The sequence below is a fragment of the Drosophila ananassae genome, chromosome 2R, assembly GCF_017639315.1.
Source record: "Drosophila ananassae strain 14024-0371.13 chromosome 2R, ASM1763931v2, whole genome shotgun sequence".
Classification (NCBI taxonomy): domain Eukaryota; kingdom Metazoa; phylum Arthropoda; class Insecta; order Diptera; family Drosophilidae; genus Drosophila; species Drosophila ananassae.
Window position 1 is genome coordinate 21,365,878 of NC_057928.1, and position 16,077 is coordinate 21,381,954.

At 41.4% G+C, this 16,077-nt stretch overlaps 1 protein-coding gene across 1 annotated transcript; it reads right to left on the reverse strand.

Moving 5' to 3' along the window:
* Window positions 1-6,404: 6,404 nt before the first annotated feature.
* Window positions 6,405-7,780, reverse strand: LOC6507886. Its single transcript, XM_001956491.4, has one exon. It carries the CDS (start codon window positions 7,646-7,648, stop codon window positions 6,521-6,523), a length of 1,128 nt encoding a protein of 375 aa, XP_001956527.2. The 5' UTR covers window positions 7,649-7,780; the 3' UTR covers window positions 6,405-6,520.
* Window positions 7,781-16,077: the final 8,297 nt, after the last annotated feature.

A 16,077-nucleotide genomic window follows, 5' to 3' on the forward strand; every position in this document is an offset into this window, starting at 1 on the left:
TAAAACTACGATGTGTTTTAAATCTTTAATATTTTTTTAAGGTATATAATTTCCAATCACACTGTTCCCATGGTGTGTGTAAGTGGACCACTTGCATTTGAATCGTTGCTGACGCTGGCCGCCGTCGCAATTTTGCATTACTTTGCATAACCGGGGCGAGAAGGAGAGTCTCCTGCTGGGGAGCTGGGCTGTGTTTTTGGAAAGGAAAGTAGGAAGGATGTGAAGCCGGCCTGGTAGGGCACCCGGGTCCTTGTGACTGAGCCTAGAATATGTGGAGTTTTGCCGCTTTGCCTTTATTTAACCATAAACTGTTCTTTCATGGTCATTATGGAGGCTTCTTCTAACTGGCTGCCACCACACATTATTCTTATTTATCGGTGGCGCAGCAGCACACGAGTGCCTTTCAGGGGCCGCAGGATAAGGGCTATAGATTTACTCTTCCTTTGCATTAAAGTTAATAAAATATAGATAAAATTTATTAAATAATGGCCTCCTAATTGAAGTAAAAAAGCGTTAGCTTAACCCATCCATCATTCCGAGTCTAAACAACCCGTCCTCAATGGCTTCCTGCCCTTATTATTATTGTCTATTGGTTGAATTTTTTCTTTGATATTCGGGAGCTGTTCGGATTTAATAAGATTGTGTGTGGGTTTTTTTTTATTCGGTTGTTTTGCTAGGAATCAATCAACAGAATCGTGGGAGATCCTTTCGCATGTTTCTCTGATTATTACGCTCATTACATAAAAAAACATTTCACTTTACTTCAGTTCACTTTGCTTTTGTGCAGGAATTTGTTATTATTTTCGTGCATGGCTGCCTTTTCACAGTTCGCCGGCTAAAATGAACTGGGAGCTCGGAGAGTGGGCCAGAAAGAGGGTCGTCGTCGTCTTCGTCCTCGCAGCACACGTGGGCTAAAAGTCATTGGTTATCCCTTTTGCCCGCACTTTTTTTTCCTTCTTATCCTTACTCTTTTTTTTCTTAGTTTTTTTTTTATAAGGATTCAAGGATTCTTGTTCAATCCGTTTTCAGTTTCTCAGTGCGTTCGAAATCTTTTCAAGTCACAAGGGGCAAACGCGCGAAATTCATTTGTTAACCCGGAAGGGATAGGATGACGTCGACTGTCGCGCCTGTCGCCGATGTCCTTGTTGTCCTTATTGTTGTTGTTGCTGTTGTTAATGTTTTTGTTGCCTAATCCACTGCAGGCGCTACCCGAGACCCAAAGGAACCAGGAACTGCGACTCAGGATACAGGAGCCCGAAACTCAGAGCCCAGAACCCAAAACCCCGAACCCAGGATCCAGGGCCTGACAGTGTTTGCTTTCGCGAGAAATGATTGATGAAGGTATTGCCGAAGAGTTAAGCAAAAAAAAAAACGAAAAATGGAAAGAAAAACGTAAGAAAAACGACTGAGCTATGGAAAAAGGCGAATTTTTTAAAAGGAAAGCCATTTAAATGTAGTAAAGTAAAATTTCCCCAGCTTTAACCTGCTGCCAGCTAACAAGGATATCAATCATGGATCCCCTGCCCCAGGCAACATAATTCGCAATTGAAAAATACAAAAAAAGTACACACAAAAAAATTAAACAAAAACATACAACAACAATACAACAATAAAATTAAAATTTATTAATTAAAACCCAAAAATTACAAGGTAGAAAATAAATCCATATTTTCCTTTTTAAATTTAATGCCTCTTTAAAATGCTAACTTATTTTTTTACGTGCCACAATCTGCCTTTAAATTATATATAAATAAGAAAGGATAAAAAATCCGGGTCTGGTGCTGACAGGCAACGGGATATTAGTAGGTTACAAAGTCCTTGAACGATTTCAGTTTCAAGTGTCGATCAGAAATTCACTTTGTCCGCCGTGCAGAACTTAATTTCCTCCATGGATTTTATGTCCCTGGACCTTTTAACGACCCCATAAAGCGGTGCGTTTGCCCATTTGGCTGTCCTGCCTCCTGCCTCCCTTGGCTCTGCCTCATCCTTTTGGTCCTTTTCCACCTGACGGTGTCCGCCAAGTGCACGGCATACTGTGTGCCTCGCTTTATTTGGTATTTTTATGGCTAGTTACTCTCGTTTGATGGTATTAACATAATTTATGTATGAACACGAAACTACTAAGCGCACTAACAAAGTATCTATTCTCGGCCAAGGATGCAGGATTCTGTGTGGGAGGTCTCGCCAGAGACGAGGTAATAAAGCAATCGTCTCTTGGTTAATTGCCGCCACTCAAAGTTAACAATGTCCTGGCCCTTTGGATTGACGCGCCGGCAGGACACAGTTGGATGGGTTAATGGGCTCTCATCTGGGATGATGGTGACTTTTAATTGATTCCAATGGCGTGGCCGCCCACGCTTTACACTTTTCAGCTTAACTTTTACTCCCCTCGACCATCTCTTTTTTGCCATTTTATTTAAATTAGCGGCAAAAATCCGGTATGCGATAATAGAATGCGCGACATGGCCAAAAAAAAATGAGAGAAAAAAAATAGGTAACAGCGTAATAAAGAGTCCGAAATACGTAAACATTTTTCGTTCATTTAATTTTACGATATGCAAAGCAATCATAAAAAGCGCAGCGGCAACTACGCCGGCAAATATTGTAATAAAAAGACGAGTGCCCACCAAACACCAAAACAACAAAATGTGTATCAACTTCCGTTTCCGCTTTCCCCATTTTCATTAGTAACTCCTCCCCAGAGGACAGCGACAGTGGGTGGTGAAAGTTTATGGAAAATGATAAAATTTATGTTTGGAGAGCTTGGTTCTTGAAGAATATGCATAAAGTTTGGAAGGAATATTCAAGAAAAGAAGGGAAAAGAGCAAGATTTGTTATCAGTTTTGGATGTAAAAATATTTTTACTTCTTCAAGGAAATATTTAGGTGTTCTTAAAATAAATAATATAGTAATAAAATAATTAATTTTAATATTTTTCCTGAATAATTTCTTACTAGTTTTCACTTTAAAACATAGGTAAGCCCATTGTTCTATGGCTTTTTTTGTGAATTTTATACATACTCGTGTTAAATTTTTAGCGCATACACGTAGCTAAGCCGGCACACCATCGCCGACACACGTAACACTTGTAACCACAGTAGAACATTAGTAAAATAAACTAATATATAATAATTTATAAGAACCAAAATAAAAACTTAAGAAGAGAAGGATAGAGCATTAGAGATAAGTTATTATTTAAAAACTAGTTTATACTTTACAGCATAAGTTATGTTTCCCCCCAATTAGAAAAGTCTCACTTATTCAGACTTCACTGTAGGCCTGCACATAGAAAACAGTCGTAATCGTAAACAAGTGACGGCGGCCGCGACATTTTATAGCTAGACCCGTGTACTTGGCCAGCGGTTAATGGGCGGCCCAGGGTCCGTCAGTGGGTGGGTGGGTCTTCTGGTTATCGTTTTTTCGGTGGTTGAGCCCCATCGGTGGAGCGGTGGGGCGGAGTGGATGGACAACGCCGTGGGGCACATGGCATAAATTAAAGCGCCGTTAAGCATAAGCTTGCCCAATTACCAAAGTATCCTTGGCCATTATATTTACGGATTTATTATTGTGTTGACTGCCGTTCGAGGACGTCGAAGTCGCCCAAAAACCACCCACCCACCATCCATCCACCAGGAGGGGAATGTGGTTGTGAATGGCGTGCATGCATGCTTGCATGGATGCCTTATCAGCTCTTTGTCATTTGTCATGTTAATTTAATGATTTTCGGTTTTTTTTTTCGTCCTTCTTATGACAACCCGACCAGCAACAGAACCTCCCACTTTTCGTTTTTCCGGGTTTTTATGCCTCAATGACAATGTCCGCACGGAGAGCCGTCGCTTTTTGCCATTTTATCGACGGATTTTAAAAGCTACAATTTCACGAAAAAATTAAAATACATTCTCTGTGACATAAACCAGATAAGGATACTTTTTGTTGGTTTGTCAGATCCTGAAAGTCTTTCATTTTTAAGCTATTTATTGTTACAGCTTCCCTTAATTAAAGTATAACTAAAGTTAAAATTCTTTGAGCGGGGCTTCCTTTTGCTTGTTGGAAGGAAAAGCGAGGAAAAAGCTCAGGAAGACATGTAACTAATTTAGATTCCAGATGTTTTCCTGCCTCATCTCATCATTTTGGCATCGCTATTTTCTGTATTTTTGTTGAAAGAACTGAGCTGAGCAGATCGGAGCAGAACGCGAAGGAACGTCTTCCGCTTCGATGTATTCGCTTAATTAATGCGAAATCTAATTGAAAAACTGATACGCCGGCTCTAGTGGATGCTGGTGCCTTGCTATTTTGCTGATGTTGTGCGTGTTGTACGCGTACGAGTGTATCTACGGTGTTAATTGAAATTTAATCTAGCCAACACGAACGAAGACGGAGATGGAGATGGAGCTGGGAGCTGGAGCTGGAGATGTTACTCTGTACTGACTCTGAGATGTGATGAGAATGAGAATGGCAATGGAAATGGGTTGGGGACTGAGACAGAAACTGGGATTGGGATTGGGATTGGGGACCTGAATTGTGAGAGTGGAATATCGTCGTACTCGTCGTATTTATCGGCTACGTCAGCAACGGCACAGATTAGAAACATTTTGTGCGACTAAATAGCTAGAGTATCTCATGGATACGGATGCGTTGCTGTCAGGTTGCGGCAGCAACTTTCCCTTCTCCGATTCATTTTGTTCCCATCCCAGCCCAGTGGAGAACGTTTCTCTATGATGGCCTAGCCACTTTACTTCACTCCACTTACCACGGTCTTGGCTGAGACGAGGCCTGTTTTTGGCCCGGTCCCTCCTGGCCCGGTCAGTTGTGTTTGCCATGGAATTGCCAATTGGCGATTGGCGTTTCATGTTGTCGCCGTCGACGTCCTGTTTTCCATCGTTTGTATCCCACACACTCGGCAAAAATATATCTAGTTTTCAAAGAAACTGTAAAACTGGTTACTAAATAAATTAGAAGAAAAAATTAATCCATGAAGGAGTGTTAAGAAAGAGTAACTTAACTTTAAAAATAAAAAAAAGTATCAATTATTTATATTAATTTTTTTACAAGTGCCCCCGGGGCAGAGACCCAATCCTATTTTCGATTCCAGTCGACGGCTCTGTCTTCGATGTCGGCGTTTCTTTAATTTATTTTGTCTCCTCATGCAACTCGGTTGCAACTCCGATACCAAAGCCAGCTCAAGCTCACAGTCGAAGGCTAACAATGTCGGCTTGTTGCATTTCTTTAATTTATTTGATTTGCGATTCATTCTGTGCACTTTGAGCGCTTTCGCATGTCTAGCTTGTGACCATATCGAGTTGCCCCGAAGACTGGGGCAATCGATCATGGAATAGAATAGAAAATAAAGGTGAATGTTGAATGTTAGACGAGTATATATTTTCCCTAACCATTTCCAAATCCATCCAAATCCCGAATCCTAAAAAAAAAAAAAATCAACAATCTTCCGCATTGCCAAAAAACTAAATCAAACGTAGACTTGTGTAACTTGCAACGTCAACTCGAGCCACTCGGTTGAAATTGCTGCTTACGTGACCAGGCAATTGCAGTGGCACAAAAACAAAAAAAACAAAAAAAAAATTACAGGTGCCCCTCCCTCTCTTGGCCACCTATCCCCCTGCCACTTGCCACCTGTCCCCCGGCGCTGCACCTCCTCCTCCTGCCACTGAGCCGCTGAGAAGTCGAATTTTATTTGATAATAACGTTGAGCGCCGAGTTCGCTGGCCGTTCATGAACTACAAAAGCCGCTGGCTGCGTTTCGTTTAGCGTTTGCTGTATTTTTTGTATTTTCTGCGATTGCAGCGGCATTACTTGTCCTCGATGCGGTTGTTGGCTTTTGCTACCGTACTAACAAAAAAAAAATAAAGAAAAAAGAAAAAAACACGAGTATCTGTTGGATGCAAACGCAAAACGCACTGCGCCGAAAACGTGTGCGTTTTGCATTGCATCAGCATAGATAAAGGTTTCAAGCAGAATATTCAATGCCCTACCACTATATGCTAGTATATTTATTTAAAATATGAATAAGATTAATAAGTACTCCCCTTTTTATCTACCATTACTTTAATTTCCTTAATAAATCCTTAAGAATATAATTTTTTTTCAACTCTTAATCTAGGCAACATCATCATTTCGCGGCCTAGAAACCTTACTCGCAAAAAAAAGCTAACAAAAAGCATGCTTTACACAAATGCAATTTGGTTCTTGTTTGCTTTGCTTTTTTCATTGCATTTTTTTCCCCGAGATTTTGTTTTGATAAATGGGTGCAGTACTTTTATTTATGCATCTTGTGCATGTCTCGCACTTAAATAATTATCTGCATTGCATTTTTGTGGAGGCACATATTTCACAAAAAATAAACAAGAACCAACTTTGAACTAATATCCCCCTTAAAAGTCTATCCCTTTGACTTGTTTATAATCCGATTTTTTACTAATATCTGATTTTGAACAATAAATACATACATATTACCACAACACTTGGCCAAACAGTTTAGTGTTCTTGGAATCTGGTCACCAATTTAGAGATCGGGCACTCCGTTCCGAAGGATCTGCAGCCTCAAGTCCTTGCAGCCCCTGTCGAAGACATTGGCTACCGCATCCTCGAGAATCATGGCCTGGTTTTCGGGGCTCAGGATGAGCTGCTGAACCTTCAGCTCCCGATCCAGACAGTCGAGCACATCGTCGGTGGCAAAGAACCGGAAACTGACGATGGTCGTGTCCGATTCGAGCTGCTGCAAGAGCTCATACTGCTCCCAGTACTGATCCGCCTCCACATTGATAACGTACACCACCAGGACGGTTTGGTTGTCCCACTGCCGCTTGCCCAGCTCACCCTCGCGCTCCAGGATCAGCTTGTTGAAGATGGGCACCAGGCCGTGGTCGCAGGTGGTCAGGTTGTCGATGATCAGCAGGTTGGCGCCGCAGTCGGAGAGTCCGTCGACGAACTGTCGCAGCATCCGGAACTTGCCCACCTCGTCCGCCATCTGGGTGCTCCACGAATAGGCATGGACGTTGGCCGGCCAGGGGAACTCCTGTCGCAGGACGGTGGCGGCCAGGGTCTTGCCCACGCCCGGGGGGCCCACCAGGGCCACCGAACGGAAGCGACTACTCCCGGCCAGGGCCCGCTCCATCCGGGCCAGGGCCTGCTCCTGGTTGAGCACCTGCCGGGCCACCTGGCGGAAGATGCGTTCCAGGTCCATGGCCTGTGGACTACAAGAGTCTTTTCCCGAGCGATTCTGGTCCTTGTGCTGCAGCTCTGACTGCGTCTCAAAGCCCAAAAATCCGAGGATATCTAGCCAAGAGCTCTTCTCCGGCTGCGGCTGCTGCTTCCTTACCACCTGGCCTGGTTCGGACTCCACTGAGTTCTGGGCCATCTCCAGCGCCAGAAACAGCAACAGGGCCAGGATAATGACTGCGGCTGCCAGGACGGTCAGGCCCTGGAGGATGTGGGTCTGGCGGGTGGAACGAAGACGTTCCCGGTGCCGCCGGCAGCTGGTGTTCCGGAGGATACCCCGCCGGCGGGGATCCTCCTCTTCGTCGTTAACGACATCCCCTGCATAGGACCGACGACGACACAAGTCGACCATGTTCTTGAGGGTCTCGACTTGATCGGAGTGCCGGACGCGGGATGAGCGGTGCGTCGACATGGCGATTGGATTTTGCTAATTCAAAAGGGACTTCTTCAAATTTATTGCCTGGTTTTCTAATGTTTTTTCGCCCGCCCTTGTGTAATTCGAATTTATTTTTTAACTTGACAGTTATGTACTGGGAGTTGTTGGAAGTGGAACGATTGAAAGAGCTGGCAGAGATTGGGGGTCGGGAAAGCGCTTACTCATCATTATCGGACGGAGGCAATCAGCTGATTTGGAGCAGCAGACATGATTATTACCATTACCATTATGTTTGTGCGATTAACCCCGCACTCGAAACAACAGCCAAGCAACTGGGCCAAAACACACTGGAAGATCCAGCGATCATGGTTACCAAACCAAACCGATCTGTACCGAACCGAGCGATGCCAAACAGACCGACCAGACCATACCATACTCTATACACAATACCAAACAAAAAACTATATATATAAAAAATACAAAAAAATTAAGACAAGACCAGAAAAAGTTGCGGACAGACGGACAAAGAGCCAGCCAGTTATTTCGGCGCTTGGCAACAAACATGGCTCAAAACGAACAAGACACTTCTGTAAGTATTCGTGTTCGAGGTAAGGGAAAATAACTAATAGATACAATGGCTAGGGGATGCACTTATTTTTGGGGAAATATACTCAGGCTATAAACTCAGGCTTGCTACATTTTTAATTTAAAAAGATGCAATTATTTATATTTATCCAAAAATAAAAATATGCAAGGAAGAACCACTTTTTTTGAATCACTCCCTTACAGAAACCTTACATTTTCCTGTCTTCATTTTTTGGGAAAGAGTATTCCCATATTCGTTGACCTTTTTTTTGTTGTCATCCAGTCAGACATGTAAAAACTCAGTGCCGTAACGGTTTATGAAAATCAAGTTGGGCGACTTGCAAAAGTGTCTTCATAAATCAGTCAACGCTCTCGGTACCAGCGTCAGCTGTCAGCCGGAGATCACTTAGAGCTCTCGGAGGTTGGAGCTTCAAGCTTGGAGCTGGAGCTAGAGCTGGAGCTCCACTGTGGTTCGCTTGGGTTCACCGGTAATTACACCACCACCATCCTCCGCCCTCAACCACCAAATCCATCTAATGTTGTATGGGTGCCATTATGCTCTCTACATGACATGACACGGGGGGAAAGCTTTTGGGGCAGGGCAAGAGTTAGGTGCCCCCAGCAACCGACTTCAACCAAATCAGAGAGTGATGGCGAAAAGTTGGAGATATATTTTTGGTTTTTTGTATTTTATTCAAACTGGATTAGCCAATCCTCTTAATAGTTATATTTAAGGACATGTAAAGTATAAGTTCAAATGTATCTAAAGAAGTAAAGAATATTCTGAAGTAGTTTCTAAAAAATTATATGAAAAATACTCTTAAGCCAAAAAAGTATCTGCAAGATAGGCAGCTAAAAAGCCATCTCAGATACAAAAACCTACAGAGACATTTAGATTGGAGAGTCTTGCCATATGATTTTGACAGCACAGCCCCCCAAGTTTGAAGATGGGTTTCGGCCCGGTCTGGGTTCGTCAGTCAGCTGCTGAGTCAGCTGTTATAATTGTTGGCAAAGCCAGGCAGGCAATGCTTTTTTGGTGTCTTACTTTTTTTTTTTGCCAGTGAAACGTTTGGGCCACGCCAAGCCTCTATGGAAAATTTCCAAAAACTCAATCGCCAGTAGACCATATGGGGCGGGTGGTCAGGTTTTTTTGAAAGTTTAGATTCAGTTTTTCTGGATAATCAAGATGCAGCATATCAACGTGGATGACTTGACTGTTTTAGGGACAAAATTAAAGCCATAAACCATCTGGAGTATACTTAATATCCGAATGATAAATAAACAATAACGTCTATAATGCCAAGCGGCAATTAATGCGACTGGCTTCAAATTCAATTTAATCACACTTAATTAGTTTGTGCTTAATTTACGCTGCCATCAACTTTGACAACACATCGCCTCGGAGCTGTCAATCGGCTCGCATTGCGCCACATTTTATCTACTTAATGGCAGACATTCGAGCAGATCGGTTACCAATTGGCCATTCCGTGCGTATTTAATTGAACCACCTCCTTTGAATCTCTCCCCAAGTGCAATTCTTGCGTTTCGTTTCGACTCGTTTCGGAAGAGCCATTGGGGGTGGAGGTTCTCCGCGGATCGATTCAATTTAATTGAAGCTATGACGATGCTTAAGTTTTTAAAAGAAAACAAAAACAATTGAGCTTAAGTTTTGGGTTTACTTTTTAATTAGTTTTGAACTAGTTTTGAACGCAGGGCAAAATTAAAATGCTTTTATGTGTTTTCAGGCTTTATTGGAGATTGGATGTTTAGTTTCAGGCTTCTTTGGAGCTTAGTTTTAGGATAAAATATAGTATCTGAAGATATTAATAAGAATCAAATTGGTAATTATTATCTTTAATAGTGATTTATTATTATATTATATTCTGTTATAAAAGCTTAAATTACTTTTAACAATATTAAAGATCTTGAAATGCCGCTATTAGATTCCAAGATTCAATATATTTCTTAAGATTTTTCTCTTAATAAAAATACTCAGTTAAAAAAATAAAAAGTATCTGTTAAGTTAAAGCAATATATCTTTCAAACTTAGCTACTAGTCTGCATAGAACCTTAGAGGCGGACAGATAAACGGACACACTTTCAAGCCAATATGGTATAAGAAGGTCCTGAATCAGTACTGATTATTACAACTTATAAACCCCATAAGCTGAAAGATAACTTTAAAGCTTTTTACAAAACATTCAATAAAATTATAAAACCTTAAAAAAATGTTATAAAACGATGGCACTGCAATAATTTAAGATTATATGAAGAGAAACTTTCGAAAAGCCATTTTTTAACTATATGATACACACATCTCATTTGATTTTATGGGACAGTTTGCCAAAGAGATGCAGATTGGTGGCCGGGTTGTGGCTTTGGCTATTGTGCTAAGCTAAGAGCAAGGTAAGCCGAGGTAAGGTAAGGTAAGTTAAATGGTTGAAAATTGCAGACGAAGATCCGGAGGCCGGACGAGAACGGTGGATACTGGCCAAACTGGTTGTCGGTTGTCGGAGGTTGTTTTATGTGAGGCCCACTACCGGAGTTACACACACTCGCCCTCTTCTCTTCTTTATTTTTTATTTTTTTTATATATATAGAGGTATATATTTTGAACACCTCTCCGTTGCGTTGTTTACGTTTAGCGTGGATTTCTTCATTCCACGCTGGTTTGTTTTGATTTAAAAAAATTAAAAAAAAAAAAAAAAAGGTTGGGCTAGAAAAACTGGATGCTCTTGTCGGCTGTTCTTGGGCTTAAAGTATTTGTTTTTTGTTTTTATTGTGTTGCCTATTTTTCGTCTCTCACCCAGAAATGTCTTTATCTGGCTTGGTTTATTATTTCAAGTAGTGTTTGTATGCTTGTTTGTTCATTTATTTTCTATATCTCTGAGGTCTTTTTCTGTCTATGGCAGAAAAGGCAAAAGCGGTATCTCCTCAACGGTTCGCTGCTGGGAAGTTTTGAAAAAGCAACACCTCGGTATAGCTTAGAATCTGTTTTGTCTGCTTCCAGTACCTGGCCTGCCCTGCCCTGCCCTGCCCTGCCATAGCCTGGCCCACTTTATACCCTTTTGGCTAATTGAAATTCATGGCAAGTTAATCTCTCATGGCAAGCAAAAACGAGCTTGCACCAACAACTTTCAGTTCATTCAGTTATTTGTTATTTCAGCATTTGCACTCTCAACTTTTCCAACTACTGCGGTTTCTGCAACTTTGTTTATGTTATTCTGGCATTTTTATTCATGCTAATAGAATGGAAATATTTTTCAAATGGCTCTGGAATATCAAATTAAGTACTACCCTCCCCCACCCCATTGCTGGCATTTTAGACATTCCCTGGCAATGTAATCTATAAAATAACTTTATAGTTTCATAAAAATATTTTTCGACTTTCTACCGGATATCCTACACTCGTGTGACTCGACTCATTTACGTTTCGGTTCGATCCATTAGTAGTGGGAACTTGAAAATTTAATGGGGTACGAACAATGATGTAATATAATGATGCAGTCAAGTGCTTACTGCACTCGCTGGGACACTGACAGATTCGTGTCTCCCGGGAGGGGAGGAGCTGTTCTTTTGGCGAGGGGGTCTAGGTCCCATAGAGACACTTGTTCTTTTCCGAAGCCATTAGATTGGGGGATTGGGGGACTAGAGGGTCTGTAGCTGCAGACAATGAATAGAACATGTCAGTCCCCAAGTTTGGGGGACACTGTAAAGATATGATTACTTTACAATTTTATTGATAATGGGGGCCATGTTCTTTATATTCTTGAAAATGTTACGCATAATTGCCAAATACATTCGGGAATCTTCTCCCGCCCAATTTCAGTTGCACTGCTTAATTAAAACAGCCTCGAAAAACTACCAAAAATATGGAAGCATAGCCCAGAGGCGCTGGCGCTGAATCAAATGCAAATGTGGAGCCAGCTGCCTGAAAACCGAGAAGGGGAATGTGGAAATAATCAGACTCTAAGTGAAAACATGTGGATTGGCCACAGTTCGGGGGCCACAGTTCAGCTGCTACATCCCAGAACCAGATGGTGGAGCATTAATCTCCAAAATACCCCAGAGCAAATTAAGAAAAATACTTGAAGCAAAAGCATAAATAAATCTTTGCATTTAAGAAAAGGTTTCTAGAAGGAAAACTTTAAATGGTAATACCCGGTACTTCCCAAGTGTCCTGCCCCTTTAACTTTCCCCCTTATCGTGGCTCTAAAAAGTTTCTATTTGGTCTTAAACCAAAGATCTTGTCCCTTCAACAATTTCCTTCGTTTTTTGTGGACTTATTAGCATAATGAGTAAAAATATTGCCGCTCTGCTTTGCTTTATTTGACAACTTTTGCCCGGTCCTTGCTGCTTGGCTGGCTGCGCTGTCCATTTTGGCCTTATGACCCAGGACCCGTGGTTCATTCCATCTTCTTGGTGGTCATTATGTTAATAAGCGCCAGGACAAACGCCTCTGGTTTCCACTTGCTGTCAGGATGGAGGACCTGAAATGCCAAAGTGTACTGATGGGACGATGGGACAATATCTACCGATGGCCTGGCTCCATAAACTGTACTCTCTCGCCGAAAAATGTCGATTTGTTTTAATGCCATCCGGAACTAAGCGGACGGAAAGTGCGACGATGCTAAGGATGCTGGGGATGGCCCAGCTGTCGGGAAGTTGGTCATCAAGGCGTAGATATCCCAACCCAAAAAGGGTGTAATGGCCGCCGGAGATGATGAACAGCTTGGCCATACAAATGGACACAATTATTTCGGGGCTCCCCTCGAGTGGGCGACCCTCTCAAGGTCGCTTTTCTGCTATTTACATAAATATTACATTATGCGCTGGCACAATGAGATTTCTAATAAATTCTCAACATAAACTTTTAAAAATAGTATACATTTTGTAAGAAATGCATGGTAGTTTCAATTTCAAGAGAAGAAAAGCCTATAGAGGAGTCGGAGCTGCCATTAATCGTCTTCTGGATTCTACCCTAATACTGACTGCACAACTTTGAAGTTGCCAGTGCTTGTATGCTAAACACTTGCCGGCAAACACAACACACACTGCAGGTACCTCGAGTTCGTCCTTTTTAAGGACTGCAAAGCGAATGTTTTTGGGGGGATGGTGGGGAAAAGTGAATGTGAAAATTGCGCCCGCCCTGCTGCCTTAATGACGGCGATTAAAATGCAGTGGCTGGCTGCTGTTGCCAGATGTAAGTCACTAAAAAAAATATATAAATAATATTTAAAATATTTATAAATCTATCTTAAATGTCTAAAATATATTAAAATCATTTTATGATGAAGAAATTTCATGTCTAGTATATATTTTTTTAGAATCTAGATTAAGAAAGCCAAGCCCTATTGTTTATTTATTTATTTATTTTTTATAGTGTTTATGTTTGAAGTATGAGGCGGTGACACATTGTGCGATACATGAAAAACTCATAAAGCAAAAAAGGAAACAATTACAAACGCGAGTACACACACGTGCTTACCTATGCATGTGTGTGGGTATTCAAAGGATGCTTTCTGTGCGTGAGTGTTCGAGTGTGTATGTTTGTGTGTGTGTGTGTGTGTGGAGGGTGTTTGCAAGGCAAAGTAAAGTGAAGTGAGCGGTTCGCAGATGTTTGAAGGATTTCTATTAAATTCTTTTTTTTTCTCCTTTATTTTTTTTTTTTTGTTTTTGGCGATGTCGTGGCTGCTTTTCTTTTATTTCCTTTTTTGGTTTCCCCTGTGCTGAAGAGTGAAATTGCTTCCGCCGCACTTAACGGTGCCACCGCCTCCCTCCCTCTTATACCTCTGTGTGAGTGTGTTTTTTATGTAACATCTCCTGTTCGTCCTTTTTGGCCCCCTTGCCACCTCCGTCCCTGTTTCCCCACCGATTTTCGTTTGATGGCAAACATTTCCGCAACTCGTCGCATAATTTAATGCAAATACTCTTACCACGCCCGATTTCCCAAATTGAGTCCAGTGTTGCCAAAAAATTGACATTCAAATATTTATATCTAAAATATCTGCTAGATAGTTTTTAATTTTATAAAATATAGTTGACTTTCTTATCAGCTTAGGTCTCTAAAATTTAGCTAGAAAATATGTCCCCAACTTAATTTGCTTTTCGTCCTTTGCATCTCTGCTCTAGGTGGCACTAAGTATCGATTTTGATAGAAATTCTAAGAATTTTGTGCATCTTGCTGGCTGTTTGTCCTTGGGTTGACCTTTGCGCGCTGCATCCTGCCGCTGGCTTTCGGCTGGGTCCTTGAAAGCTGCTGGAAAGCGCCTTGGGTGGGGAGGATTTCCAGTGAGGAACTAGACATAACTAGGAACTAACAATTTGTATGAAAGAGGACCTTATTTAAGAAGAAATAGTATAAGGAATATAATAAACCCTTTTTAATTAGTTTATTATTAGCTGCCAAAGATTATAAAATCAATCTTTCCGGTTCATAGAATAAACAAATGTGTTTAAACTTCATTATTGAGTTTATTTTTTTGGCAAGAAGATATTGTGTTTATAATTCCAGGCAGCTGACGATGGTCCAATGATTGGCTAGTCCTGTTAACCGGATTTCAATCTGCCCTTCACAAAAAAAAAAAAGGGAAGAAAGAAACAAAACCTGAGGACCTCATTCCAATAACAGAACAGGTCCTCGTTGCAGGATGTGTGTGTATTTTGCAAATTTGTATCTTTTGAGTTGAGAGTGCTCACGGTAATATTTGGATTGCGTGCCCCAGTGTTTGTTTTTCAGTTTGTGTGTTCGGGGTTTTTGGTTTTTGATCGGAGCTCGACCTGGAAGTGGGAGTGGGAGTGGGAGTTCGAAATGGCATGGGCCATCCAGACATTGGGATTTTGGGGGACTTCGGGAGACACGTGCGTTGCCAAATAAATCCGCCATAAGCCCCTTTTTTCCTGTTTCTCTTATTTTCCATGCGAGTTGGACTTATCCCTTTTTTGCGTATTTTTTGCATTTTTTTTTTTTGCCATTCGAGTTTGCATGTTTAAATTCCGGTCTGAAATATTTGAAATTCGATTTTTCGTTCCGATTCCACTTCCTGTTTGTGCCCCGATTCGGTGTGTGTGTGTGTGTGTCCCAAAAACTGCACACATGTCGCCTAATTCCGCAGTCAGGACATCACTTTGTAGTTACACACATACCTACCTACACCCATGCAAATTCGAGAATTGTGTGCATAAGTAAATTGACGCATGTGTATTGATCAAATCCTTAACATTCAGTAGGCGGATTTTGACTTTGATTTGAATATTGAATGGCCGATGCGTGCTAAACAATAGAATGGACTCTAAGCCTTTGTTCAAAATTCAAATTCATCAAGAGACTTAGGTGATTGTCAGTTAGTTCCAGTCAGTTTTCTATACAATTTTATCCTTCCAATATTGTTTATTAAAACTTTAATTAATACTCGAATTTCAAACAACCTCATTAACCAAATATATAATTTTATCCTTATTACTTTTCACTTTAAAACAAAACTTTCATAATTTCCTGGGCTCTCATATACACATGAGAAGCAATACGGGATATAAAGTAACTAAAACTTCTGTTGCCAGGGCAATCCTTTCGAATGCTTTCCGCTTAATGAGTTTTCTACTTGCGGTTTGCGAGGAAAATTTGCGCAAAAATGCGCCTCTTTAGCCACAAGTGCTGCGGCGAATACCATAAGGGAGGAAGGGAGGTGGATTTGTGGAAACCTGGGACCTGGAGGGTGTTGCTAAAGATGTTTTTGGGGCGTTACGGCTTTTACCTTTACTTTTACTTTACTCCTCCGGCGGAGATGTGGCGAGAGGTGAACAACAGGAATACTAATGCCGGGAGCTGGGGCTGTAAATGTTTTAGTGGTTACAGCGTTTAAGTCATTAGAGAAAATTCT

Excerpts from the sequence above, each read along its gene's own strand:
- LOC6507886 (XM_001956491.4), bottom strand. The coding sequence starts at position 7,648 with ATGTCGACGCACCGCTCATCCCGCGTCCGGCACTCCGATCAAGTCGAG.